This window comes from Orbicella franksi, chromosome 4, assembly GCF_964199315.1.
Source record: "Orbicella franksi chromosome 4, jaOrbFran1.1, whole genome shotgun sequence".
Classification (NCBI taxonomy): Eukaryota; Metazoa; Cnidaria; class Anthozoa; order Scleractinia; family Merulinidae; genus Orbicella; species Orbicella franksi.
In genome coordinates this window covers 30,548,215-30,575,291 of record NC_138148.1, presented here as the reverse complement: position 1 = coordinate 30,575,291, position 27,077 = coordinate 30,548,215, and the positions used below count along the sequence as shown (strand labels likewise).

General features: G+C 39.8%; 1 protein-coding gene across 1 annotated transcript in view; it reads left to right on the top strand.

The window, feature by feature from the left end:
- Positions 1 to 27,077, top strand: part of LOC145485698 (uncharacterized) — a 34,952-nt gene continuing 7,875 nt past the window's right edge. The window contains exons 1-21 of the mRNA XM_081464321.1: positions 1 to 260; positions 8,557 to 8,672; positions 9,221 to 9,259; positions 10,575 to 11,297; positions 11,447 to 11,482; positions 12,302 to 13,726; positions 13,922 to 13,963; positions 14,040 to 14,072; positions 14,453 to 14,518; positions 14,639 to 14,749; positions 18,542 to 18,667; positions 19,172 to 19,297; positions 20,106 to 20,254; positions 20,771 to 21,151; positions 21,583 to 21,683; positions 22,437 to 22,514; positions 22,902 to 23,437; positions 24,453 to 24,674; positions 24,952 to 25,284; positions 26,012 to 26,266; positions 26,598 to 26,791. Coding sequence (XP_081320447.1) covers positions 1 to 260; positions 8,557 to 8,672; positions 9,221 to 9,259; positions 10,575 to 11,297; positions 11,447 to 11,482; positions 12,302 to 13,726; positions 13,922 to 13,963; positions 14,040 to 14,072; positions 14,453 to 14,518; positions 14,639 to 14,749; positions 18,542 to 18,667; positions 19,172 to 19,297; positions 20,106 to 20,254; positions 20,771 to 21,151; positions 21,583 to 21,683; positions 22,437 to 22,514; positions 22,902 to 23,437; positions 24,453 to 24,674; positions 24,952 to 25,284; positions 26,012 to 26,266; positions 26,598 to 26,791 — 5,352 coding nt within the window. The remainder of the gene's footprint in view (positions 261 to 8,556; positions 8,673 to 9,220; positions 9,260 to 10,574; positions 11,298 to 11,446; positions 11,483 to 12,301; positions 13,727 to 13,921; positions 13,964 to 14,039; positions 14,073 to 14,452; positions 14,519 to 14,638; positions 14,750 to 18,541; positions 18,668 to 19,171; positions 19,298 to 20,105; positions 20,255 to 20,770; positions 21,152 to 21,582; positions 21,684 to 22,436; positions 22,515 to 22,901; positions 23,438 to 24,452; positions 24,675 to 24,951; positions 25,285 to 26,011; positions 26,267 to 26,597; positions 26,792 to 27,077) is intronic.

The following is a 27,077-nucleotide window of genomic DNA, read 5'->3' as shown; positions in this document are numbered from 1 at the left end:
ATGTCGTCCAGCGATTCTAGCTATGACTCTAGCTCGGACTCTGAGGCCGCAGAGGTCGAGGTCGAGTACGACTTAGAAGTCGAGGGTTCATCAAACCCGAGCGAACACGAAACCTCAGATGATGAACCAGATGCCTATGCGAATGAGCCGATGGCAGACGAGGAATGGCTGGCTCAATATGAAGAGGAAAGAAAAACGGAGGAAGAACTAGAGAAGAAGCTTCAAAACCGATTAAGTGGATCAGAGGAAATCAAAGAATGGTTAGTTGGCATTGTTTTGCGTTGCTAGCGACGCGTGGCGACGCGCCATTTGCAAGTTTACGGTTGTCGGGTGCATATTCTACTATTATTTTAGCTGTTCTTCTTTGTAAATTTTTCAAAGGAATGCACTCTTAAAGACCATCAAAACTTTTGCAAATACAAATTGAGTACGTGAACGAAACATGTTAACAACGAGATGCCGCGGGAAAGCTGCTCATTTTAATGAAAATACATGTGCATTTCTCACCTTTCTCTCAGCTCGCTTGCTTTCTGGTTTACTTCCGCCCGAAACACAAGGCGCTTGGATCGTCGGGCAAACACAAATGCCAATTTCATCTTTCCGTAGTCTTCTTTGCATATTGACGTTTGTCAATCCAGGGAACATTACTTCGTAGTCCTCTTCTCGGAAATGCTTTGAGCACACTGCCGAGTACTTCGTGGGCTCCCAATGAGCACGCTTAGATTTTACGAAGTCAACCCATTGCTTTCTTCTTTTTCGCTTCTGCGGTTCATCAGCCCCTTCAAAAGGTATGGGATGAAGCGAAATACCTTCTGCCTTACTTGGCTTATTATTACAGCCGAAAACAACGCATTTATCTGGCATTTTCAAGATTTCTGACCTTCCGAAGCGAAGCAAACGCGGTTCCAAACAAGAAAGCGATCAATGGCCTGGAATGACGTCACAAGTTTCGCTATACCCAGACCCTTTTCAGTGACTCTGTGACTCGGTCGTGTCTTGAAAAAGTGCCATTTTTCCGATCTTTAAAAATTCATAAAAAATCGCGGTTTGAACCGAATTAAAAAATTTTTGCGACATTTTTCCCAATTCCGTACAGAGATTTAATTAAGCGCAAAAAATTTTTTGGTGTTACAGGCACTTTAATATGTTCTCAAACATTTATCAATCTTAAACATATTTAAAAACCATAGAATTATTGTTTGAGTTCGATGTTCGTTATCACACGAAAGTGCGGCGCAAGTACAATTTGTCATGTTTACTGACTGTACAAAACAAGCATCGGCGGGCGCTCTCATTCATCGACAACAGACAATTTGGTGGATTTTTACACGAATAAAACTGAGCAGTATCTACGGACGTAAAGTTATTGGGCCTTGTTGAAACAGCAAGCGTTGCTTACAATTCAGGCGAAACTGGTGTAATGAACACTATATCGAGGCTTCTCTAATTAAGTGAGTAATCTTAACTCTTTCTGATTCGCCAATTTGTTGCTTAGCAATGACGTCATCCGTTTTTACACGTGGACGTATATAGATAGTGTTAGCGACATATTCCCGCCAGTAGTTCAAGTTTCAGTTATCGTGCGTGCACAGTACGTGTTTTCAAGTAAATTAAGTTTTAAGCTACCCTTGACTATTTAGAGTGCAAGCGGGAACCGATGTGTAAGTACAAACTATTTTCTATGCTTGCTTTTTAGTATAAGTTTCAAGTTTTGACGTTTTTTAACCTTAAGTACCTTTAGTCTCGGTTTTTTTATACAACAGCCTATTGTACTAAGTCCAACACGTGGCAGAGCCCCAGTTTTCAAAGTTTTTATTTCATCTTGTTTTTAGCGATAGATCTTTATAGTTCACACTCCCCCTAGCTTAGGTTTCTATTTAGCAACTGTCCTATAAGAATCTCTGGTAATTCAGTTAAGTCCTTTCCTTGCTAGTAAATTCCCACATCGCTTTCAGTGGCGCTCACGCAAGCACGTTTTTATCACATCGTACAATTTTATTGCTTTCAAGTTTTTAGAGTGTTATCATTTATTGTATTAGGACAGTTAGCAGTATGCGTATCTGTTTGGGATCACTGATGATTTTAATTGTATCTTTACTGAGAAGTTTGACTGGAAGTATTGTCATATCGCAGTTATGATTGGAATGTTCGCTATTATTGTTTCGTGACTCTTGTCATCTTGTAATCTTCTATTATCTAGTAATTAGTTTATTCATTACATTATATTTCAGTTTACGTTCGATTGTCGTCAATTAAATCACCGTCAATCACAGCTGATTTTCCGTGATCTCTGGCTTTATTCGATTAGTAAAGCATCTCCCACACACGCTAGTCTCATCGCGACAAGTTGTCTAGCAAGTGACAATTCGGCCTTTCAACAGTCGCTGTGAACCTGACGTTACAACTGGCAATTATTTTGTTTTACTTTTCAGTCGCGATAGACTGGCAAATTGCTCGCAAGCGTGTGGCAAGAGGGGCTAGGAAACTATGAAGTCCTAAAGCTCTGCTATATCTAAATATATCCAGCTAGTTTTTTGCTGTGTCATGGAAAAGCTGTTAATCTTCAACATATGTGAAATTTAAAGTGGAGTAATGTACAGCTCATGTAAAAGAAGCATCCGTCGGAACACAACTTGGTCAGCGATATATATAAGCTTGAAGCGGAACATACCCACACCTGCCAACTCTCCCGGTTTTCCCGGGAGTCTCCAAGTTTTTCATCAAATCTCCCGGTCTCCCGGTTAGAGCACCAAATCTCCTGGGAACTACCTACTGTGGCTCTTGTTAAATTTTTTTTTTATTAATTTCGTTATTTTCGAGACGTCGGGAACGTTCGGAAGGCCTTCGGGTAATTATCGGAGAGTATTCAGACATTGTCGAAAATTATATTCTTACAATGCAAAGATTTCTAGCCGTCTCCAGGTTTTTGTACTCTGGGGGTTGGTAGGTATGCATACCTAAATTCGACACTGTCTTACTTCACTCAAACTGGAGCAGCTTACGACGAAAATAGTAAAGAAAAATTCCAACAGACGTAAACGCGTTGAGTTGTGGGCCAAAAACATGAAAAATTTCGGAATTTCGGACGCCATTTCCCCCGCGCGACATCCGCAAAAATCCTCGCAGCATGTACGCGCGTGTGCCACAGGCGATGACGCAATTTGTTCTAAAAATAGAATTATTGTCCCATATCATGGGGACAACCCCAATACTAGAAATGGCGCGCGCTTACGGTCTCCGTCCCCGATTATGGCTCCTGATATTACCCCATAGCTCCTTAGAGTACAGCTTTTCCGCGGCATTCTCAACAAGGCACATTTCAAATGCAATACGCGATTTAACAAAGGTGGTCGAAATGAAACATGAATTCGTTTATCTTTCCCATGGTACCTTTCGTGCCACTTCCTTTTAGCACACTGTGTTTCCGTTGGCGTATGTTTGTGGGGTATTTCTTAAACTCGAGTCTTTAATATTTATTGGCTGATTAAAAACTCGTAAATGAGATGAAATGCCAGTATGCCATCAGTGTTAACAAAGACGAAGTAAAAGACGTCTTAAAGAGAGACATTGTTGTGAAGGATGCGTTTGTGAAAATTTAAAAGTCTTGGTCACCTGCTCGCAGTGAAAGAAGCTGAACATGGCTTAAAACTCTTTTGACCTTTCGTCATGTTTATCGACTGGGTGAACGTCCCACCCAATTTAGTGCCATTACCTCAATAACGCTTCGAAACTCAAAGTAGAACTGTTCATAAAATGGAAGACAGCTTCAATTTAATTAATTACCCATTCCTCATTAGAATGGACCACACACGCTCGCGAACTGTTTGTGTTTTGTCGCGAACACCTTTACTACCAAACTGTTGTTGACGACGTTCGGCCTGTTTATCTTAATTAACGAATGCTCGCGCCGAAGATGCAATTTCTATTCGACAATTCAGTGAGCGAAAACTTAAGCTTTCGGCGAGATAACAGATAACGAATGTTTACCTGCAGGTAAGAAAAAAACGTATTACGGCTGAGCTGTCCTGCCGGGGGGCAACTTGTTAGCGTTTTTCCTTTGTTTCTTAAGCCGTGTGAATGGACAACTCCTTAGCTACGAATATTTGGTCGTCATAACAAATTCTCACAAGTTTTTTTTTCTGTATGTAAGATTGGCAGTGTTGAGACGGTTCAGTCGCATTTGCTGATCAGAGTTTTGAGGGTAAAATTACACGCTTCTCTAATTTCCACTTTCAAGAGGAAAACTTTCACTTTTGCCGTTCCCAGAAGTAACAGGGAGCCCGCGCATAACGAGTTTGAAACAGTGCGCGTTTTTTGGGAAGGGCTGTTAACTTGTCTGAGAACACGGTAGCTGTCGAGCTTTTAGCGCATCCAAAATGCCAGGTCAGAAGAAATCTGCAGAATTAGCCGCCCTCCTTGTGGTGTCGTTTAGCTTGGCGACTGTGATCCTTTCTGGAGGTACAGTAGATTTCATATATTGCTTGTGTAAGATATGTTAAATTGTTGATAAAGGTGTCTTCATTAAGATGAGGGGTAAAATTGATTACTGTTTGTGTCATATCAAGAGGTTCATGAACTTTGGTGTACCGTGTGACACAAAGTATCGCAAAACCTTCAATAACGTCAATGCGTTTCGCAATATAACCAAAGTGAAAGCTGTACTTAAGTCTGCTTAATGTTGCATGGTTAGAAACCAACTCGTGTTTCAGCATTATTTTGGCGAGTGTTTCTATCTACAAATTGCAGTGTGGGTTTTCGAAGAACTACTGCTTAAATTATTAATTTAAATTTTCACGAAACACTCTCAGATTTGCGCAAAACTATATCTTCTGAGTTCGTAAGCTGCGTGCAGACCGAATGACTCCGATTAGCTGTTTCTAAAGAGCATACAGACTACAAAAGACTGATTTAAACAAAAAATGTTCGCTTTTCACAACGACTGTTTTTTTTTTTTTTATCAAGGATCAGAAAACTAAGAAACAAGACTATTCTGTTCAATAAACGCAGATGTTCGTATTAAATTTAGCTCGGTAGCTTTAATACGCAGAACCGAGACGCTTGGGTATATTTTCCTCTACATTTTATGCTATGAAGATATTCGATGGACCATATCAATTCCACGGTAAAGTCTTTCTTGGAATTGTTGACCAAGATGGCCTTCCTTAATGAATTTGTGAATAAACCGATAAGACGTCACCACAAAAAATCAACAACAGCATTTAGAATAGACTAAAAAAGTGTTGAGATTGAGGAAAAAGTAGCATTGCTGATTATTATGAAACACACAGCAGTTCAAGATTTGCATGTTAAAAACCTAGTTCATGCTGTCTCAAGTGAGCATGCTATTTGCAATGGTTGACAAAGAAAACCCGACATGAGGTCGTAGTTGCTTAGAGCCATGTGTATTCAACAGGAAAACAACTCCACAAGAGACACAATTTTTAATGTAAATAGGTATGACACAACACAACTTTCTTGCTACGTAACAAAAAATAAACCTCAAGAACAAGTCAAAAATATTACAAAATCTCACTTAGAATTACGCGAGTTCGTTGGAATTGTGAGGCGATTCGATTCGATCCGATTCGCAAGAGAGAGGTGGATTTTCAACTGCAGACATAATCTGGATTAAGCATCAGTATTTAAGGAGACCAATCGGCAGTAAAGAGAAACTTTCACGGTTTCTCACGTTAAAGCGATCGATAGATCAAAGAGCTTCGGTTCATTCTTGTTGTCAGACCTTAATTAACACAGCTATTGTCGTCATGAAAGATACCCTGGGGCTTTTCTTCGCGAAAATAGATTTATCCGCTATGCAAATTCTTTGCTACTCGATAATTCCAGAAACGTTATTTATTATGATTTCCAAACAATTATTTATCGGCGGGTTGCCCAGAGAAATGAAATTTACGGGCACAGTTTTAAAAATGAATCTCTTTTTGTAAAAACAACAGTCATTTTGCTCGACGTAATTCTGTAGTGAACCCTTTTAGTCGATATTTTCAACAGATGCTTCAGCTGTTTATTAATCATTTATTGAATGCATATGTATGCGACGGGAAAAATGGAGGAGAGCACGCGATGGCAAGGAATTAACTCAAACACAATGAAAGAACTTTGCATAAGGTTTGCTAGTTACGTTTTTCGACCATCGCATTTTTTTTTTTTTTTTTTTGTCGACTTTTTCATGTTAACTTAATTGGCGATTGTTTTCAACACTAACGAAAACGCAAAACGTCAGTTGGAGACAAAGCTAAAATTTTTCAATTCAGTTTCACCTGAAATTTTGTTTATTTTTCATACCCTCAAGAAACCGTACGTGCAGATCTGTCAAAATTTGATTAATGAAGTTTTATTTTTAAGTTACAATACGCAAAAACGCATTAGCAAGTTAAAAGCCTTAAATTTTTAAGAAGGAATCCACCAGAAGTTCGAATAACAAGTGGAAAAAAATTGTTTTATTTTTAACTAACAATACGTATAAACGCATCAGTGAGCTAAAAGCCTTAATTTATTCCCGTTGCTCTGCTCGCGTTGAAGAACTTCAACTTGGGTCAGTTACTAATTTTGGAAAGTTCTGTCTGGAACGGTGTGGCAATTTTTAAGTAGGAACCCCCAGAAGTTCGAGTAACAAGTAGAAAAAAAAACCTTCGTACAGAGATTATCTGGATCGTTTCGCAAACATCTGTGCCACTGTTTTAAAAATATTCTAAAAAGGATCATATCTAACAACGCGAAAGGTCGAAAACAAATTTTGAAGTTCTTATGAAACACTTGAAAGTACTGGTGAAATGAAACTGATAACGAACAGTGACGTACCTTTGCACAACTCCTCTGAACTTTGAAATTTATTTTTGCGAGTTCCCTTAGGAAATTGTTTTTGGTGTTATTTCAGACAACTATTTATATCTTTAGCTTTCAGAAAATGGACAAAGGACTGTAAAATCCCTAAAATTGTTCTGGTTCAAGGTTTTTGTCCACTGAAATTGCTCGATTTTCTATCGCGTTCCGTCTCAAACCCTTCTTCATGCATACAAATTTTATGCCTGTTGTTTACTAATCCATGCAAAGATGGTAACTCCTTTGCGCTAGCTGCGTTTTTCATGCGTTTCTTTTTTCACATTCTGAGAAAGAGATTAGCACGTCATATCGCTCCGTTGGTGGCGAGGGAGCTAAGAGACCCTGCAACGGCAGCTTGGGTTTTCCGATACCCGATCACGTGGCAATAAGTACGTATCTTCATCAGGGTATAAAGACGTAGAAACCAAGGGTTTTAAGTTTCTTTGAAACAATATATTGTGCATAATCCACCGAACTGAATAATGAAAGGGGTGCGAAAAAATTCAACGTTATTGCAAAATTCGCTTTTCGTAGACTTCAAAGCAACTTTACGAAAGGTGCCATCTGTAAACTTCTTATCAGAACAAACCCAAAAAGACCTAATATCAGCTATCAACATGGAAATTATAGAATACTTAATAACACTTGGAAGGGAACTGAATTCAACACGGAATTTCCATATCAGTACATGAATTCTCAATTACGTAACTTGTTCTTTGTAATTCGTGTCAATTTTCCACGCCGTTGACCGTTAGAATTCCTATTTGTGCTTTGGCCCTTTTCCTTTTTTGTCATTTCCTCTTGGGGATTGTCTACATTCGTAAATTCTTTTTAGCTTTCCTTACGTTGCAGATGATTTTCATCAGATACTAAACGAAGTCACATGCATTCCGTGACCGGGCGCAACTGGTTATGGTCCGTTGAGCTGCAAGCTGTTCTTTTAATTTATTAGATTGCTTACGGGTCCTTTATACTAACATGAGTGCAACGCTGTGTGATTATATACCACCTCGAACTTATTAAGTTCATCATCCGAGCACTAATTAACAATTGGATTGTGAGGTCGGGATTTCTATCGCGTGATAGTTGACGAGGCATCACGTCAGCCATCACGCACAGAAATCGACAGCGAATAATCTTAGGCCCCATCCACACGTATCCGGATACTTTTGAATCCGCAACTTTTTCTTTCCGGATACGGCTTCCGTCCACACGCATCCGGCGAATTCGGCAGCGAATCGGGATATTTTTTAATCCGACCTCCAGAGTGGAAAAAATAAATCCGCAACGAATGGACGGCGAATCCGGATATTTTCGAATTCGATGACGTGGCAAAATCGTGTCCAGTCTCTTACCGAACAATAAGCCAATGTGGCGGCACAACGTGTAGGCCCAGTTTCTCTAGAGTGAATCCGGATACCATCGGATGCGTGTGGACAGGGGGATTCGATTTGAATACGCTACGTGTGGACGGGGAAATTTTTGAATCCGGAAGAAAAAGTTGCGGATTCAAAAATATCCGGATACGTGTGGACGGGGCATTATTGTTTAAGTGTAAATCTACAAGTCGTTCAACCTCTTCACAGACACTTTGAAACGCAACGAAGCGACCGTCACTGCTCACTGCTGCGCTACTCCCTATCTACAGTAGAATAGATAGTGAGTGGCGTAGCCAATCAGAGAGCGGCATTTGTGATATATCTTTACATTGTAAAGGTGGAGCATGATTGTTGGTGGAATGGACTCCCAGGGGAGCAGTCCGGATTCCAGCCCTACGTGTCACTATGTTTTAGCCTTTGCACTTTACTTTCGCAATGCCTCTCGCCAACCAGGTGTGTAAATCGGTTTCGATGAATTGCTAGGGCCACCTGACAGAGTTCACGGGTGTAATGCCGCGATTGGTTACATGTTAACTGGGGGAGGGGGGGAGATATTCCCAGCCGCTTTACGCTTAAGACACCGGAGTTACGAGTCGAGAGCTATGAGACTTAAGGCTCAATAGGTTTTACTTTACCATCGTAACATTTAAGAAGATGAACCGAAATCCCGCGCTGTGATTGGCTACCCGGGCGGGTAAGATGAGGCTATCTTGTCCACTCGGGATTACCCGCTGTATCCGGCAAGAAAATAGTGATTTTTTCCATGTAGTAAATCCTTTACTGACCAAGTTTGTTTGGGCAAAATGGCTGGATATTGGCCTCGTTCTTTTTTGCGTTTTTATGGAACTCGACTCCTTCTCCATCCATAAACACGCTAAGAAGGAACTTGGCCAATATTCAGCCTTTTTGACCTCACTCTTGGACAATAACTTACATATATTTACTGGTTTAAATTAAGATTTAATTTATTATGATAACAGGAATTTCTTTTTGATGAACAGGTCAGAAATTGACGTGTGTCTGCTCTACACCGTGGTCGAGTAAGTAACAATGATGAGTGACAGACTCTGCGGTGAAATTCGCGGTATCTCTGTCAATTTGACAAATAGATCTCATGTTGCTATGCGTCTGTTCAGTTATTGATCACAGATGTCGTCAAAATGTGATAAGAACACAAACGTAGCACACGAGGCGATAGCGGAATGTGTCACTGGCGTTCTTACGACATTTTATTATATAGACAAGAGTGTTTTACTGGAAAATACACCACTCGTAAAATTCATACGAAACCACATCCGGGACTCGGGTAGTGTTTTTTCCATATCCTCTAGCTCGCTAATGAAGATATCGATGATTTCACTGATATCCAGTTTGTTTCTTAAATTGTACTTAAATTCGTTGGTGTACGATCGAAAGTCTTCGGTAATCTTCGGAAGTTTTCGAAAAATGTTCGGCAACGTTCCTGTGACCTTCGGACGAGTTTTGGAAAATTTTCGGACATCTTCGAAAAGAGGTCGGAAATCTTCGGAAAATCGTTGAAAACGCCGTCAACAGTATGTCTATATAATAAAAAGAACATTACACGTTAGCTCGAAGATATAAATTTTATGTTCTCGTGGCAACAACAATATTTCACTCGAACAAAAATTCATATCTTCTCGCCACCGTATAATATCCTCTTTTGACGTTTTCTGTGATCTGTTACTAAGGCCCTATTAGGGGGTTTTGGGTAACGGGATATTAAGGTTAAAAATCAACCGGATATAGAATATTTAGGGGGAAGATTAATAGGATATGGGTCATTAAGATCAGATAAAACAGGATCTAGAGTAGGAAACATGGAATCTATCTGTTTTGTGTAGTAAAGAGACAAAAACAAATGTTAATGGCGTCATCTCTGTGGCTACCCTACAATTGATCATTAGTAAGAATCGATCAAAACGCGAAAATAATTGGAATAATTTGAATAATTTAGTTGAAAAAGGCAGCACAAATTGTTCAGAGGTTTTAAGTTAACAAAGGAATCCAGCAAAAGATACTCAAAACCAAGCGACATTTGGAACTGACGGAAAAAACTCTCCTTTGCGGCTTTGCAACTTCTTCGTTCATATTTGCAATGCATTTTTCAAACTAGTTTTATTTTTTTTAGAAGTTTTATAAGCGACAAGCCTGTGAAAATATGTTACCTAAGTCTCTTTTTCATATCGTTTTTTAGTAGTGTTTGCTTATATAAGAAGGCCAAATACAGTAACTAGTCAGTACAGAGTAGGAAACATTTTAACGTACTTTGTTTGGTCCAGCCCCAGGCCCATAGCTATGCTTTTTTCAATATATAACTGTGCAAAATTTTCTTAGAATATAAGAAAACGTTAAAAGCTGTCTTGTCCTTCCACCCAGGCTCATCGTCCAGTGTGTCACCATCAAGTTCCTCCTCGGCTAGTGCATCGGATTCAAGTTCGTCTTTTTCAAGTGTATCTGACTCGAGTTCGTCTTCTGCGAGTGCATCTGACTCGAGTTCGCCTTCTTCAAGTGTATCTTACTCAAGTTCGTCTTCTGCGAGTGCATCCGACTCGAGTTCGTCTTCTTCAAGTGTATCTTACTCAAGTTCGTCTTCTGCGAGTGCATCTGACTCGAGTTCGTCTTCTTCAAGTGTATCTGACTCAAGTTCGTCTTCTGCGAGTGCATCTGACTCGAGTTCGTCTTCTGCGAGTGCATCTGACTCGAGTTCGTCTTCTTCAAGTGTATCTGACTCAAGTTCGTCTTCTGCGAGTGCATCTGACTCGAGTTCGTCTTCTTCAAGTGTATCTGACTCGAGTTCGTCTTCTGCGAGTGCATCTGACTCGAGTTCGTCTTCTGCGAGTGCATCTGACTCGAGTTCGTCTTCTGCGAGTGTATCTCTCTCGAGTTCGTCTTCTGCAAGTGTGTCAGCTTCTAGTTCCTCCTCTTCGAGTGTATCTGACTCCAGTTCCTCCTCAGCTAGTGTGTCTGACTCCAGTTCCTCCTCAGCTAGCCTGTCTGACTCGAGCTCTTCCTCAGCTACTGTTTCACCGTCAAGTTCCTCCTCGGCCAGTTTATCAGGTAAGACTTCATATTTAGAAGATAGACTGCGTATTTTTACCGTTTCTTACCTAACTCAGTGAACTTTCTCAAACCTAAATGTAAGAAATTTTACGTTACCTAATGTTAAAAAGTTTCACATTTCTAATCCTTCGAACATTTTCTTGCAGCATCGACATGTTCCTGCTACTATACCACTATATCAGGTAAATTGAAATTTTCAACTTCTCCTTTGCGGGCTCCATTACATTAAACACAAGTTGTTGCTAAAACAGCTCTTATGTCCAGCAAATGTCAATCAATTCTATCTTCTCGTAATTTGTTGGGTAAGGCATGGAGGCGTCATGGATCAGTTAGATTCCTGTACTGAAGTTTGTCCATTCTTTACTTTTGTGAAGTCGGTATTTCCTTTGAATTCATGTGATACACTGATTCTATTTAGATGAACGCAACCAAAGAGAAAGTTATTACATTCGTTGAAAGGTATCGCATACTAATAGTCGCAAGAAACGGACACTCAGTGAAGGAAAAATGCATGGAAATAAGCTCACTAGCTAAGTTTTAGTTTTGTTCATTATCAAAGAAAAAATGCAACCCTGATTTGTTCTGTCAGGATGACTAACGTGAATTTTTTTAACAAACCAAAGCGTTTGAGAAAAGTAGGACAAAAACAAACTTTCATGACAAAATTCGGCAGTCGATGCACAAGAGCTAGGTAGCTTGAATCATATAATCGCATGAGTCATCAAGGCCCTCCAAACCTTAGATTGTAAAACAATATCGAGTCTATAGCATATTTTATTTACTCTCTATAACTGGCATGACATTAACTGTTTGGATCCATACAATAGTGTATGAAAAGCTTGTAACAGTGCTATTCCCCGCCGGAATAGGAGAACTATAACTGTTGGTTGGCATACATTCTTGGCCACCTGCTTGCCATCAAATAAATGATAGATAGATATCCACGGCAGTACAAAATCATTTTTACCTGTGATAATTATAGACTCGTTACCATTTTCTAGCAAGCAGTTCCAGTGTGTCTGACAGCTCCAGCAGCAGTGCAAGTGTTTCCGAGTCCGTAAGTTCCAGCAGCAGTTCAAGTGTGTCTGATAGTTCCAGCAGCAGTTCTAGTGTTTCAGAGTCCCAAAGTTCCAGCAGCAGTGCAAGTGTGTCTGATAGTTCCAGCAGCAGTGCAAGTATGTCTGATAGTTCCAGCAGCAGTGCCAGTGTGTCTGATAGTTCCAGCAGCAGTGCAAGTGTGTCTGATAGTTCCAGCAGCAGTGCAAGTGTTTCCAATTCCATAAGTTCCAGCAGCAGTGCCAGTATGTCTGATAGTTCCCGCAGCAGCCCTACTCTTTCAGAATCTGAAAGTTCCAGCAGCAGTGCTAGTATGTCTGATAGTTCCAGCAGTAGTGCAAGTGTTTCCAATTCCATAAGTTCCAGCAGCAGTGCCAGTGTGTCTGATAGTTCCAGCAGCAGCGCCAGTGTTTCAGAGTCTGAAAGTTCCAGCAGCAGTGCCAGTATGTCTGATAGTTCGAGCAGCAGTGCCAGTGTGTCTCCAAGCTCAAGTAGCAGTGTCAGTGTGTCCCCATCATCAAGCAGCAGTGCAAGTGTGTCCCCATCATCAAGCAGCAGTGTCAGCGTGTCCCCATCATCAAGCAGCAGTGCAAGTGTGTCCCCATCATCAAGCAGCAGTGTCAGTGTGTCCCCACCATCAAGCAGCAGTGTCAGTGTGTCCCCATCATCAAGCAGCAGTGTCAGTGTGTCCCCATCATCAAGCAGCAGTGCAAGTGTGTCCCCATCATCAAGCAGCAGTGTCAGTGTGTCCCCATCATCAAGCAGCAGTGTCAGCGTGTCCCCATCATCAAGCAGCAGTGCAAGTGTGTCCCCATCATCAAGCAGCAGTGTCAGTGTGTCCCCATCATCAAGCAGCAGTGTCAGTGTGTCCCCATCATCAAGCAGCAGTGCAAGTGTGTCCCCATCATCAAGCAGCAGTGTCAGTGTGTCCCCATCATCAAGCAGCAGTGCAAGTGTGTCCCCATCATCAAGCAGCAGTGTCAGTGTGTCCCCATCATCAAGCAGCAGTGTCAGTGTGTCCCCATCATCAAGCAGCAGTGCAAGTGTGTCCCCATCATCAAGCAGCAGTGTCAGCGTGTCCCCATCATCAAGCAGCAGTGCAAGTGTGTCCCCATCATCAAGCAGCAGTGTCAGTGTGTCCCCATCATCAAGCAGCAGTGCAAGTGTGTCCCCATCATCAAGCAGCAGTGCAAGTGTGTCCCCATCATCAAGCAGCAGTGTCAGTGTGTCCCCATCATCAAGCAGCAGTGTCAGTGTGTCTCCATCTTCCAGCAGCAGTGCCAGTGTGTCCCCATCATCAAGCAGCAGTACCAGTGTGTCTCTATCTTCCAGCAGCAGTGCCAGTGTGTCTCCATCTTCAAGGAGCAGTGGTAATGTGTCCTCCTGCTTGCGTATGTTCTCTTGAAATGGTTGTAGTAATTTAGAACAATACCTTGCCTTACCTTAATGCCTTACCTCATCGTGATTTGTAAAATTTGAATTATTGTTGAGAGTGTATTTGATTTCTTAATGCAAACTCAGTTCTCTACACAAGATATTTATTTGTATTGATATCTTCTTACCAGATTCTTCGTCCTCATCGATGTCTCCCACGGAACCTTTAACAGGTAGGCAAAGTCAAATATCTTTAACTTGCCTTTGCTCTGATTCCGATGCTCTAATTCCTTTTTTTTTATTTACAAGGTTCCACTTCGATGACTTCCTCCTCGCCCTCAGGTAAAGTCTCTTGTGTTCCTTTAATTACAAACTGATCTTTCATATACAGTGGAAACTCGTTAATATGACCACCTTCGGGCCGTGAACAATTGGTCGCATTAACGGGGGGTCGTATTAAAGGGGTTCTTTAAATTAGAAAATGACTGACCGATTTTTTTTCGGGCCAGAATAAAGTGGCCGTAATAACGAGGTGGTCGTAAGGCAGGGTTCCACTGTATACAAATCTTCAAGGCTTTTATCGGCTGATGGCTGACGAGGGGTTGGAATCCCTCGTCAATTGGTTCCCTGTAACTCGGCTTATTTATCGCATTCTCCCTTTTACATAGGTCAGTACGTCATCTCAAGTAGTATTTTTTTTTTTTTTACTTTCTTTTTGATAGAATCATCAGTCTCCATTTCGTCAACGCCTTCGGAATCAATGCACTTTTCATCCACGGTTGTTCCAGGTACTTGTTGACTTTCTATATTATTCAATTTTTTTTATTTTTTAATTGTGCGATATCGTGTACGAAGTGTACAAGAAACATATTGCAAACTTCTCACTTCTTTTGTTTTGCGCTTTACAGATCCATGCAGTTCTCTAGATTGTCTTAACAATGGCGAGTGCAAAGTGAATCTCAATGGAACGGCAGAATGTGACTGCGCCCCTGGTTTCAAAGGAATGACTTGCGAGACAGGTACAGTACAGTAGAACTAAGGAATTGTCCACCATGTAAATTAATCTTAAGGTGGCTCAAGACACTTTCCAGCACTTAAATTTTGATGGGTCGTTATAACCACTATTTATCACTTGATGCTACAATCATGGTATCAAAAAACTGCCCAATCATTGGTGAACACGTAGGAATCATTTCGTACCAAAAGTTGCGTCTTATCATGCTTATTAAAATTTGATAACTTCCGGCAAAAACGAGCATATTTTAAACCAATTGTACCAACATTCACCACTCATAAAAAGTAAGCGTTCGTGCTTAAATTGTCATATTTTATCAATTGAATTACAGTGTAGCAAATAATTCTCTTGAGCCTTCTTTTTTTTAAAAAAGAGAGGGTTAAAGTTTGAGAGCTTTTGTCGATTTTTTTCCAAAAGTGAAAATAATAGCAAAATCCTCGTGATTATACTTCTTTTTGGCAAAAACTTAGAAATATTATTTTCTTTGGCTAGGAAATGACTTATTTTTTTCCGAAATTAAAACTTTGTGTTAAAAATTACATTTAATTACTAAAAAATTTTCCACTGTTAATTTCTACTGGTAAAAGGAAAAGTCGGTGGAAATTTCCAGCGACATTTTAGCTGTAAGAGAAAAATGTCGGTGGAAATTTCCAGCGACATTTAAACTATGAGAGAAAAATGTTGGTGAAATTTCCAGCGTCATTTTAGCTGTGAGAGAAAAATGTCGGTGGAAATTTCCAGCGACATTTTAGCTGTGAGAGAAAAATGTCGGTGGAACTTTCCAGCGACATTTTAGCTGTGAGAGAAAAATGTCTTTGAAAATTTCCAGCGACATTTTGGCTGTGAGAGAAAAACATCGGTGGAAATTTCCTCCGACATTTTAACTGTGAGAAGAAAATGTTGGTGAAATTTCCAGCGTCATTTTAGCTGTGAGAGAAAAATGTCGGTGAAAATTTGCAGCGACATTTTAGCTGTGAGAGAAAAATGTCTTTAAAAATTTTCAGCGACATTTTGGCTGTGAGAGAAAAATGTCGGTGGAAATTTCCAGCGACATTTTAGCTGTGAGAGAAAATTTTACATTCAAAACAAATTTTCGGTAGGAACTTCCATCGCCAGTTCTTAAAGTAAGGTCGACGGAAATTTGAACCGACAATTTGTTGCGCGAAGGAATAGTTTACCAAGAACTTACTCTCAGTATCGGTAGAGATTTAGTTACATTAAAATTACGATCGTGCTATTGCTATCGTCCATTGCAGTGAAACGGTTACATCTCTCTTGAAGTTCCATAAGTTGTTCGCAGGGACAGGAGATTACCTTGTGAATTTTTCAATATTGATTAGCTTCCCGTGTGTTGGAAATTCCTTTCCATTCAAGTTGTACGTTTTGATTAAAAAAAAGTAGCAAATTAATACAACAATTTGGCGAACAAAAGCAAATACTACCCAAATCCAAGGAAAAGAGACAGATTCAGATTTCATTCGCCAAGTTGATTGCATTCCAGATCCTGATATGTCTTTCTGAGGTATTTTTAAGTTTCGCTCGTGAGTTTATTTTCCTCGTCCAGGTGGAAATCAACAAGCAGTATACACCCATTTGGTAAGTTATGAGTCCAATTTTCTCCATTTGGTAGTTTCCAAGGCTTTCATTCCTTTCTCCAAATATAACTGTAAAGGTTATATTTCTGTCGAAACATGTTTCTTGCAACTTGCATGTCTTTAATTTCCTTAGGTTAACAAAAATCACGTCTATATAGAGGTTAAACTCATCTGACGGGCATGTGGAAAGTCATATATACACCCAATTATCATTAAAATTTTCGAGCTTTTTATTTTTCCGCTTATTAACGACTCCTGTACGATAAAACTTTTATGCAGTTCGTACATAATCGGTTAAGTAAATAAAGTGTATATCAAATCTACACCCTTGTAATATGACAATGCCTTCATCCGTCAAATTACTTGGTTTCCACGTCTTATCCCTTGACCAGTTTTTGCACTTCAAAACGACATCACCATTTGTGGCTTCTTTTGTAACGAAACAGTGGGGGTTGGTGATGTTATGCAATTCAGCTGAAGCTGAAGCTAGCCACTCGCGAACGTCGTAAATCACGCCGACAAACTCTACAGTTTTGCCCCTGTATAGTGTTTAAGGTGTGATCCTTAGATAGAGTACGTTAATTGTATCAGCTAAAATTGCAGTGCGTAAATGCGTGCACTTAAGGAAACGAACAAACGAAAACGAATGAAAACAAAATGGGAAAAAATATTAAAAAGGGCCAAAACAAACATTCATAATTTTTACATTTCTCAGATAGGGTGCAGTAAGTGGTTGACCCACTTACAGGCTTTATGAAGACCAAGTTTTTCGAAGAAACTGTCTATTCGACATGCAATATTTACGCTGGCTTGTCTGTACGTCCTTTGTTATGTATGTTTATACTAATAGTGTTCTTTCGTACAGCTCAAATTTTCGTCACGTCTTAACTGAGGTGGGGGGAAGGGGTCGGTCGGGGTAAGTTACTTTAAAATGTCTTGACGTCCACAAAAAAGGGCTTGAGAGGCTGAGAGGGGGAAGGGGTAATTGAGCTTTTTGGGTGCGCTGGGCCCAGTTATGCGAAAGGTCGATAACGCTATCCATAAAACCACTTTCAAGTGGATTGCCCAGTTTGTTTTGTCAACGCCTATCAACCGGATTGTGATTTATTCGGTGGATAGCATTAAGAATAGACACAACATTTACGTTACCTTCTAACGGCGAAAGCCTGGACTGATCAATGTTGGGCCTGATTTTTTTTTATAATGTCTTTGATCAGTTTGATGTTTGGTCACTTTGTGACACATTTGAACTCGTATCACGGCTCAGTTGTAATCTACTGGGAAGATACCGATAGTAAAATTGCCAAACTTAATGCTTTGTCCTTTCTTTTCTTATCATACACAGTCGTTTTTTTAGCGCAGAAAAAAGTCGCTGTAAATAACTCCCTGCATTTAGCCTTGGTCGTTTAAATATCGAAGGAAAAATCCATCCGGAGACGCAATAAGTGTCGGTGGAAATTTTCGGCGACATTTTTTTATCGATGACATTTTGCTATTGTCAGCAAAAGTCGGTGGAACTTTTCACCGATATTTTGAATTTATTTACAAAATGTCGGTGAAAATTTCCAGCGACATTTTTTTATCAGTTTGTAAATATCGATGATATTATGCTTTTTCCAGCAAAACGTCGGTGGAACTTTCCGTTGATATTTTACATTTGTTTGCAAAATGTCGATGGAAATTTCGAATTCCATCGACATTTTTTATCTATTGAAGATATCGATGATATTTTGCTTTTGTTAGCAAAACGTTGGTGGAAAATTTCAACGATATTTTACATCTATTTGCAAAATGTCGATGGAAATTAATTTCCATCGACATTTTGCTTCTGTCAGTAAATCCCATTAGAATTTGCTGGGTTTTCAGTCAAATATTTCGAGTTATGAATTCACAAAAAAGGAACAGTTTTCACTCAAACGCTTTACTTGTGGTAAAAGTATGGTCTTTTAAGGGTTTTTTGACAATACCGTGGGAGAGAATGTTAAAATTTTGATTAAGTTAAAAGATTTTACCGAGATATGTCACAGTGTGGTAAAATTGAACACAAATAGGGCAAAAATCGCAATGTAAGGACACAAAAATAGGAATTTGGTCAAAAATAAACTAAAAACGGCAATATATGACAGATTTCCGCTATTTTAGAATATCACCTTTGGTTTTAGAACGTGTTTTATATAGTTGATTGTAATGCTACTTTTCAGATGTGGACGAGTGTAATGGTACTAATGGTACTAGTCCGTGTCAAAACAATGGAACTTGCATAGACGGAATAAATAGCTATTCTTGCAACTGTACCGCTGGATTCATTGGGCCAAACTGTAGCCACGGTAAGAAGTTTTCTTTATGGTGTTTATTTATTCTAGCATCTAAGGCGCGAGGGGTTCGTACGTCATCCAGAAATTTGACTGGTCGAGCCGATATTAAACGCGATCAATATTATCCCATCTAGACAGCCATCCAGAACGGCTCCGAGCGAACAAAAATTAGTACCTCTGTATGGGAGAAGTTCAGTTCAGTGTAAATTAAAGTCCTTCCTTCGTATTGTGTTTATGGCCCTGTGATGTACTATGATTATTTGATTTCAAGGTTGCATGTCTAACTGAATAATAAAAATCATTCAGCCATACATTCCGTCCATAAAATAGAATATTTTTTACACAAACTGCAATCTTGTATCACAGCTGCGACCCCCTAAATATACCCATTACGTTCTCTCCCCACCCCCACCCCTCAGTTTCAGAACCGATATGAACAATCGGCGACTGTTTTCAGAGAATTAGAAAGAGAATCCGTCTTTAAATTTATAATTTGTTGGGTTCTTTATCCAACAGTTGACCCTTGCTATAACACCGATCCGTGTAAGAATGACGGCGCATGCTATGTAGCGGATGATTACAGTTTCTTCTGCGTCTGTCCGATTCCTAAAGCTTACACTGGACCTGATTGTGGTACTCCGAGTAAGTATTGTAGCTTATCATCAACACATCAGTTTCATTTTCATTTTCTAACCCCACTGGTAAAATTTCAAATATACAACTCTTATCTTGCTACAAAAATCCGTGTAGTTTGTTTTTAAAATTTGCAACTCGTATTATGCAGCGAAAATCCAAGTTGTGTAATTTCAAAATGCAGATTTTTACAACAAAAGTCGTTCTTGGGTAATTTTAAAATGTTCAAAGAACACTACACTAGAAGTGTTATTCCAAATAACTGCCAACACACATTCAATTACTGTCTTCGGACCCCAGCATACCCATGTGTTACTTTACTTAACAACCAGCTACATGACATCAGTCTACTTAGCAACCATTTTTATGACGAACGTAACTTAGCAACCAATTTCATAAATAACGACACTTTACCTGGCAACCAATTTCATGGCGATACGCCACTTAACTGTGGCAGCAGGACCAATTGTTGTCTGAAGTGTGATTACAATTCCTTCCTGAAAAAGAATCTTTTGGATTCATTAAGAATTTTTTCAGATAGTAGGATGGCTTGTTGAACAAAATTACCTATAACAACCCAAAATGTTTTATTCTCTGTACATTTTACAAAAACAAATTAAAAAACGCATATGTAACGTTAAAAAAAACACACAAATACGCTATCTAGATGTGCACAGATATTTACCTCCTACAATGCAACTTTTATCCTAATTGCGAATTTCCTTCACACATATGTTCCCCACAGCACTAGTGTAATGTTTTTGGGACAAAGATCCTTTAATTGAGTGAAAGTAAATTACCAAATTGTTCCACACAGTTGACTGTTTCTGGGACGTTATTTACCCGTACGGAGAAGAACAACAAGACCAGGAAATGAAGGTGGATTTGGTCGAGGGAGGAGAATGTAAAACAATAAGGAACGACGATGGCTTTTATTTCTATGACATAAAGCGATACAAACTGTCTGTAAGTTTGTCCTCTGTTTTAATGAATAGATATTTGTGTGGTCTAAACACGAATTACACTGACACATTTCCCCGGCAAATAGGCTCGTATTGCAGTGTGTTATTGTAGTATCGCAGTGTTTTCCAGGGCATATATGAAACATCCCACAAGTTGCATTACTTGATTTTTTAATCAATTACTTGAGCTTGTGAAATGATACGCCCCATAATGCTTCAGCTGTAGTCTCAAAAGTACCTTATTATACACACTCGCCTAAAGGCTCTTTGTTATACAAAAATCAAGCTTTTAAAAGAAAGGAATGAAACAGAGCGAACCACAGACATTACTTGCGCATTAAGTTCCCCGGCCGTTTGCAGTAGTTCATGGATGACGCATCCCACGGTATCACGAACAGAAAATGTGATCCAAGTACTTGACGTAACCAAACCAATGATTATTTTTACATTAAACATCAAGTGGCATTGACTTTGTTTCACGCCCCTTGGGTTACTCATAACCAAAGTTCTCTTTTTTCAGATTTGCGCGGATGGAACGATTCGTTTCGATCAGGCTTTAGTGCTAAACTCTGCGCCATTACCAACCTGGGATACGTTGAAATTCCGGTTCACAGTTCCCATGTTATTCCCATTCTGGTCAGTAATCGATCGTGACCACTCGTTCTGTTCCAGTGCTGAAGACTGCTTATTCGATTACTCAAATCGTTCTGCTGTCTTCTACCAAGTTTATAAAGAAGGCTCCAATGCGCCGAATGCTTCCTACATACTAGATAGAGCAAGTCAAGATGTCAGGAACAACACACAGTCGTTTAGTTTCTTCTCAGCCACATGGGTACTCGTGGTGACGTGGCTGCGTCTTCGACCCAAGGTGCTGTCTGTGAGAGACGTCAAAGAAGATATTGTAAGTCCTCTAAAAATACAATAAACGTCAAGTTTTGGGGGGAAACAAGGTGTTCAGGGATCGTATTTTTTCATTTGATACAGTAAGACCCATATTTTCTACTAAATATCGAGCAAAAACTAAACTGCCTCACGATATACTCTATTTCTTAGAGATTTAAAAATGCGCGAAAGCATTTTTTGATTTTTTTTTTGTTTTGAAAAGCGCCAAGCAAAAAGCTATTAAACCTAAACATGAATAGCTCTAACGAATATTTTTGCAGTGTTTTCAGTTGTACACAAACGTTAGAGCAGTTTTCAAACGAGTGTGGCAAAACCAAAACCAAAGTAATCGCTTTAGTCAATCACAAAGAAAACATATAATACAGTGAACCAATCAAAACTCAAAGTAATTACTTGAAGCTGACGCAAAATTTATTCTCCAAATTACAGACCAACACTTTTCAAGCAGTTATAATAACAGATGGAACCTACACGTTTCTGAAATACCATTACCCCTGTGGCGGCCTTCAGTGGGCAACACCGACTTTTGAGTAAGTGAACAATGAAAAAGGTATAAAACTGGTCTTTGGTGTATTGGCTTTCCTTTAGATTCAAGGTTTCCAGTATGAACCGACAATATAGGATGCTCACATGTCAGTTAGATAAAACGGGGATTTTTTGTACTATGTTATGTTTGCTCGGGGGGGGGCGGGTACTCCCTTATATGGGCTATATAGGTATGTGCGGCCCCAAAGGGTATGGTTTTTCAGCCGTTCTGGTCATAAATTGGCCATTTTGGTCCTCACTAGGGTATGGTTTTAGCCGTCTAGTCTTTAATTGGGTATGTTTCTTGGAAGAAGCTATTTTTTCATCATTATCAATAAGACAGTCAGCAAAAGTTCTTCATAACGTATGTTTAGGGCAACTATGTCAGCCGCAAAGGTCACAAATAGGCTGTCAAATTAACATTTAACATTAACATTTTAGCCAGGTCACAAATAGGGTAGCAAAAACCGTAGATTTTGGTCATAAATAGGTAAGGGTTTTGGGAAGTGGGCCGCACACCCCCACTCAACTTTTCTGGGACTACCCCCCCCCCTCCCCCCGTGTGTTTGGTCAACAATTTTGGTCCAACTTAATTCTAGAAATTTAACAAGTTCAATGAAATTTCATCATGTTTGTAACATGAACTGCAGATTACTTTTTTTCTCTTCTACGCTAAAACGTTACGATTCATCATGAACCAAGAGCCTCTCTCGCTAATTACTGACTGACTTATTATTAATTACTGGTTGATTTTACAGTGACCTCTTCTCAGTAGCTGGCTTCAACGCTGCAGATGGTGAGCTGAGTGACCGAGCTAGGTTTCCTACTCTTGATGGGTAAGATTTCACACGCGTTAACGCACAAACAGGAAATTCCTGCTTTACTTTCTCCCTCTCTCCTCCTTTTCCAATTACGTGCAGAAGTCTTATTTCACGATATAGAAGTTGCTAGTATTGTAATAAAAAAATATCTTAATTAATTTCCTATTGTTACAAAAAATTTCCTTCATTTAAACTCTGTTTGGATTAATTCTTCAGTTTTCTACAGGTCACGTTCTAAGTTCGTCATTTCCTACCGGGAATTTCCGTTCCATTTGTTATTCCTTATGGGATTTCTCAAATTTTTAGTTGAATACCCCGCATTTTGGAAATTTAACATTTCTCAGATTTGCCAGAAAGTTTCTATTTTTTTCATTCAATTTTTTTTCCAATTTTTTTCCTTAGGTCGGCGTCACAAAGAGCGACGGAGCTTTCCACTTTCTTACAAGATGAAAATTCAATCATTCGAGGAGAGTTCAGTTTCAGAATTGAAACAAGGACGGGTGATGATGATGAAACAAAGTGCAGGAAGTGGGTCAAATTTCAAGAGGATAATCTCAAAAGTCTGATAACACAGTCATTTTTGCCGAGATGCCCATGTTCATTATTCCAAGCCCTCTTCGACAGCAGATTCTTTTTTTCGGACCCCTTCACGGAGAACATATGTTTTAACTCTTCTGTCATAACCCCCATCACTGGAAATCTTGTTTCTGGAGTTCTTTTCCAAAGGTGTTGCTATTCGCCACAATTTGGTGCACTTGTTGTAGACGAAGTTGACGCTGGCAGCGTAGTATTTGAAAAAGGAAAAACTACTCTGCCGGACGATGTATTGGATGACTTCGCTGCAAAACAGGTCTGCTGCTATAACTCCCCAAACTGTGACAAGTTCTACTCCGTGAGACCATCCCAGGACTGTACAGGATACCTTCCACTTATTAGAAGTAAGTAACGGCTTTATTTTTCCATCTAATACATTGTTATGAAGGCCGGGATACTCGTTACTAATACAAGGCCATAATTCTGTCCATGGGGGAAAGGTGCAATGAGGTTAACCCTATGTAAAGCACCAACCCGTCAGACAAGGCCAGACCACAACACCGGGACTGAACTACGTGCCCTACTCTTTGGATAAGTGTGTGAGTTCTATAACGTCTTCTGCTAACCATGCATGTAACACTGAAGATGCAGGAGACGGGGCCTACGGTGAATAGTCCTTATCCGAGAAGACTTGAACATCTGACCATTTGGTTAGATGTAATTACAAAGGCAAAGCATACTCCTCAGTTATTTTACGACCCTGAGTGTTGGTCCGATCTGGGGCTCGAACCCTCGACCTCCCGCACAGCAGTCTGGCGTCAGTCTACCAACTGAGCTAACAAGGCGGCGGTTAAAACAAAATAATCGAAGACTTTCAAACTTTACTCACTTCAGCCGTGCGGGAGTACATAAATGAGTGAAGGCAAACTTTTTGGGCGGCGATAATGGACAAGCATTCAATCTGGCTGCTTCATGCTACAGAACTCGGGCTCATAACTTAGTAGCTTCAGGTTATGATCCCCATAAAAGCCTTACACCCCATTTACACCAACTAAACATAGTTTAACAAAATCAAGTTTAGCTTTTTCCAATTTGTTGAAAACGCTTTGCACTCATTTGAGAAGACAAATTTCAAAGCATCTTGGTACCATATTTTAATCAAACAGGGTTTTGCCTGTCTAAGTTGTGCACTGTGTTTTTTTTGTTGTTGTTGTTTGTTTGTTTGTTTTTTTTTTTGTTTTTTTTTTCATGTTTTCAATTCTTTTTCTCTGTTACCTTTTATTAGTACCGTATATAACTTTTATTCTTTAGATCTTATATTACTTTAACTACTTTGTAAAATGGCTCCAAATTATGCCGTTAGCCATGACTGCTGTACTTAAGTTACTTATTTTAACAACGACTTTAATTTCGTTCTAGTATGGTTTTGGGGAGATCCACACTTAAAAACACTGGACGATAAAGATTACACTTTCAACGGTATCGGAGAATACACAATGGTTGATGCCGACAACAGCTCGTTTGTTCTCCAAGCAAGAACTGTTTTGGCTCCAGGGAACCTTAGCATAGCAACGGTCTTTTCAGCAGGGGCGGCTAAGGAATACAATACCAGCACAGTTGAAGTCAGAGCCATGAACGAAAGTAAGGGCAACGCGAGCTTTTTATGGGCAATGTTCTTCGTTCTTTTGTCCAACATTTTTAACTTTAGTCAGTGCCATAGAACTGAAGTTTAAATTTAACTGAGTAAAAACGCAGTTTGATAGGACAGACACAACTGAAGTAAAACTGAATTTTACAAAAGTAAAGTAGCGAGTTCAAAACGCTTTTGAAATGCTTCAGGGCTGCAAATTTACCAGTGACTTTTATCTTGACAATGGAAAATTAACAGATAAACTGTCTGTTTGATCTTGATACGCAGGTGGTTTGGCACTATACATCGATGGCACGTTGTTCGCTGGCTACAACGATCTAACTAACGTGAGTAAAGACATTGGAGGCAACTTGAGGGCCGCCAGAAAAACTGAAAAGTGTCTTGATATTACTTTCAAGTCTGGAACGGGGGTGCAATTCTGCGTAGACAAAGGTTTGATGACGTTTGTGGTGATGTTAACCGATGAGTATTTTAACAAGACCAGAGGACTGCTCGGAACTTTCAATGGCAATCCTGATGATGACTTTACCTTACCAAATGGAACTGTCCTTTCGCCAAACTTGACTTCAAGTGAAATTCATTATGATTTTGGTTTAGAGTGTAAGTGTCTCCATTAAGAGTATCAGAACTTGAGCAATGACGACGGCGACGCCGAAGACGATGCCTAATAATAACGAATTTACATTTTACCGACGAAAGTCGCAACTGTCTAGATCTGTTCAGTACGCCAATGACTCTGACAACGTGCTCAGGTTAAATTTTCAATGACCGCGTTCAATTCCAAATGAAAACACGCGAAGATTTTGCCGTCGTCGTTCGTGCTCCTCAGACTACGCAGAACTTAGTCATTTCACGTTTTTGCCATTGTTTTCTTAACGCAGGTGCACAGCTAATTATAAACCTTTTGTTTGGTGACGTTCTCATTGCCGTCGTCGTCGTGGTTTGCTTAAGCACCCTAATAACTTACGTAAGACATCACAAACTCTTGACTGCTAGTGGTGAGAAGGAACATTCTGAAAATGACATGAATGCACGCCGATACTGAAAAGTCTTTTTTTCGTAGCACAAAAACATTTCCAGTGATGGATAAACCCATTCCACTTCCACGTTTCTCACATTTGAACCTTGCACTTTGGCCTAACTCACTCGATTCCTTGGAGCAGCTCGTATCACTGACTGATTACATCTTTCTCGGGCTTTTACAGGGCTTAGCACTTTACCATCATGCTATATACAGTTTCGAATTTAGTACTCTCAAAGCCACCGTTTCTCATACTTGTTGTATATTATTGTCCAACTGCTTATTTTTTGTTGTTACTATATTTAGGGCAAATAACGAACGAAGAGTCACTGTTCACCTACGCGCCTAATGAAAGCGTTGCCACCTTTGCCAATGCAAGCTTCGAGCCCATGTTTGTGGAAAATATTGAGTGGGTGGACAATGCCACAAGGGACGCTGCCTTCTCAGCGTGTGATGGAGATGTTGCCTGTTTGTTTGATGCTGCATCTACCAATGATGTTTCCATAGGAACTAACAGCAAAGATGTTAACATCCAGTTGGTAAAAGAGAACGAAGAGCTTGGTAAGCCGATACCTAGGCCTGGAGGATTCTGTTAAGAATTACAAACCCCGAGGCCCTTCTCTGACCTGAAATATAGACTTTTTTCCTTTCCCATCGTATGGTTTCATTACCACCACATCCTCGAACTGAAATTTGCTTTTTTATTCCACCTGTACTAAATGACGTCAAATGTCCATTTTCTCAATACAAAACACAACTGCAAAAATTGGGAAATGTAACGTCAAGTATCTAATTCTTTTTAAATGTAAAGCAAACACGCTTAGCTTTATTATTGCAGACATTATAGTTCAGATAAACGTATAACGGAACCTTTTCTTTCCCCTATCTACAGCCAATTTCCCTCCAAAGTTTATTTACGTTCCAACAATGATCGAGGCCAAGCTTGGAGAAATCGTTTTCGTCAACGTAACTGCCACAGACAACAACTCATTTGCATTAAACGTCCTGAACAAGCCGCCAGGGGCCAGCTTCAGTAGTACGGGAGGTCTCCTAAACTTTACATGGAACGTAACCTCCTCTGAAAGGGTAAAAATATACTTTACAGTTTAACCCTAGAAGTAGTTTTCAGTGTCAGTTTTTGAATTGTTTTGCTGTTATTTTTGATTTATTGCGGTTTTTAAAGGGAAACACATTTAGCACACTCTACCCTCGCAGATGGCGCATCTCCAAACATTCGGCCTCAATTTTTCATCGTTGGAGTAGTACGTCCCTATTTTTCTCACTCATGGTTGTATCAGTTCGTGTTTGGTTGAATAGATTCGCTTCGGTGTTTGTCTATTTTGAGAAGTTATTTTTTCAGGATTCCTACGAT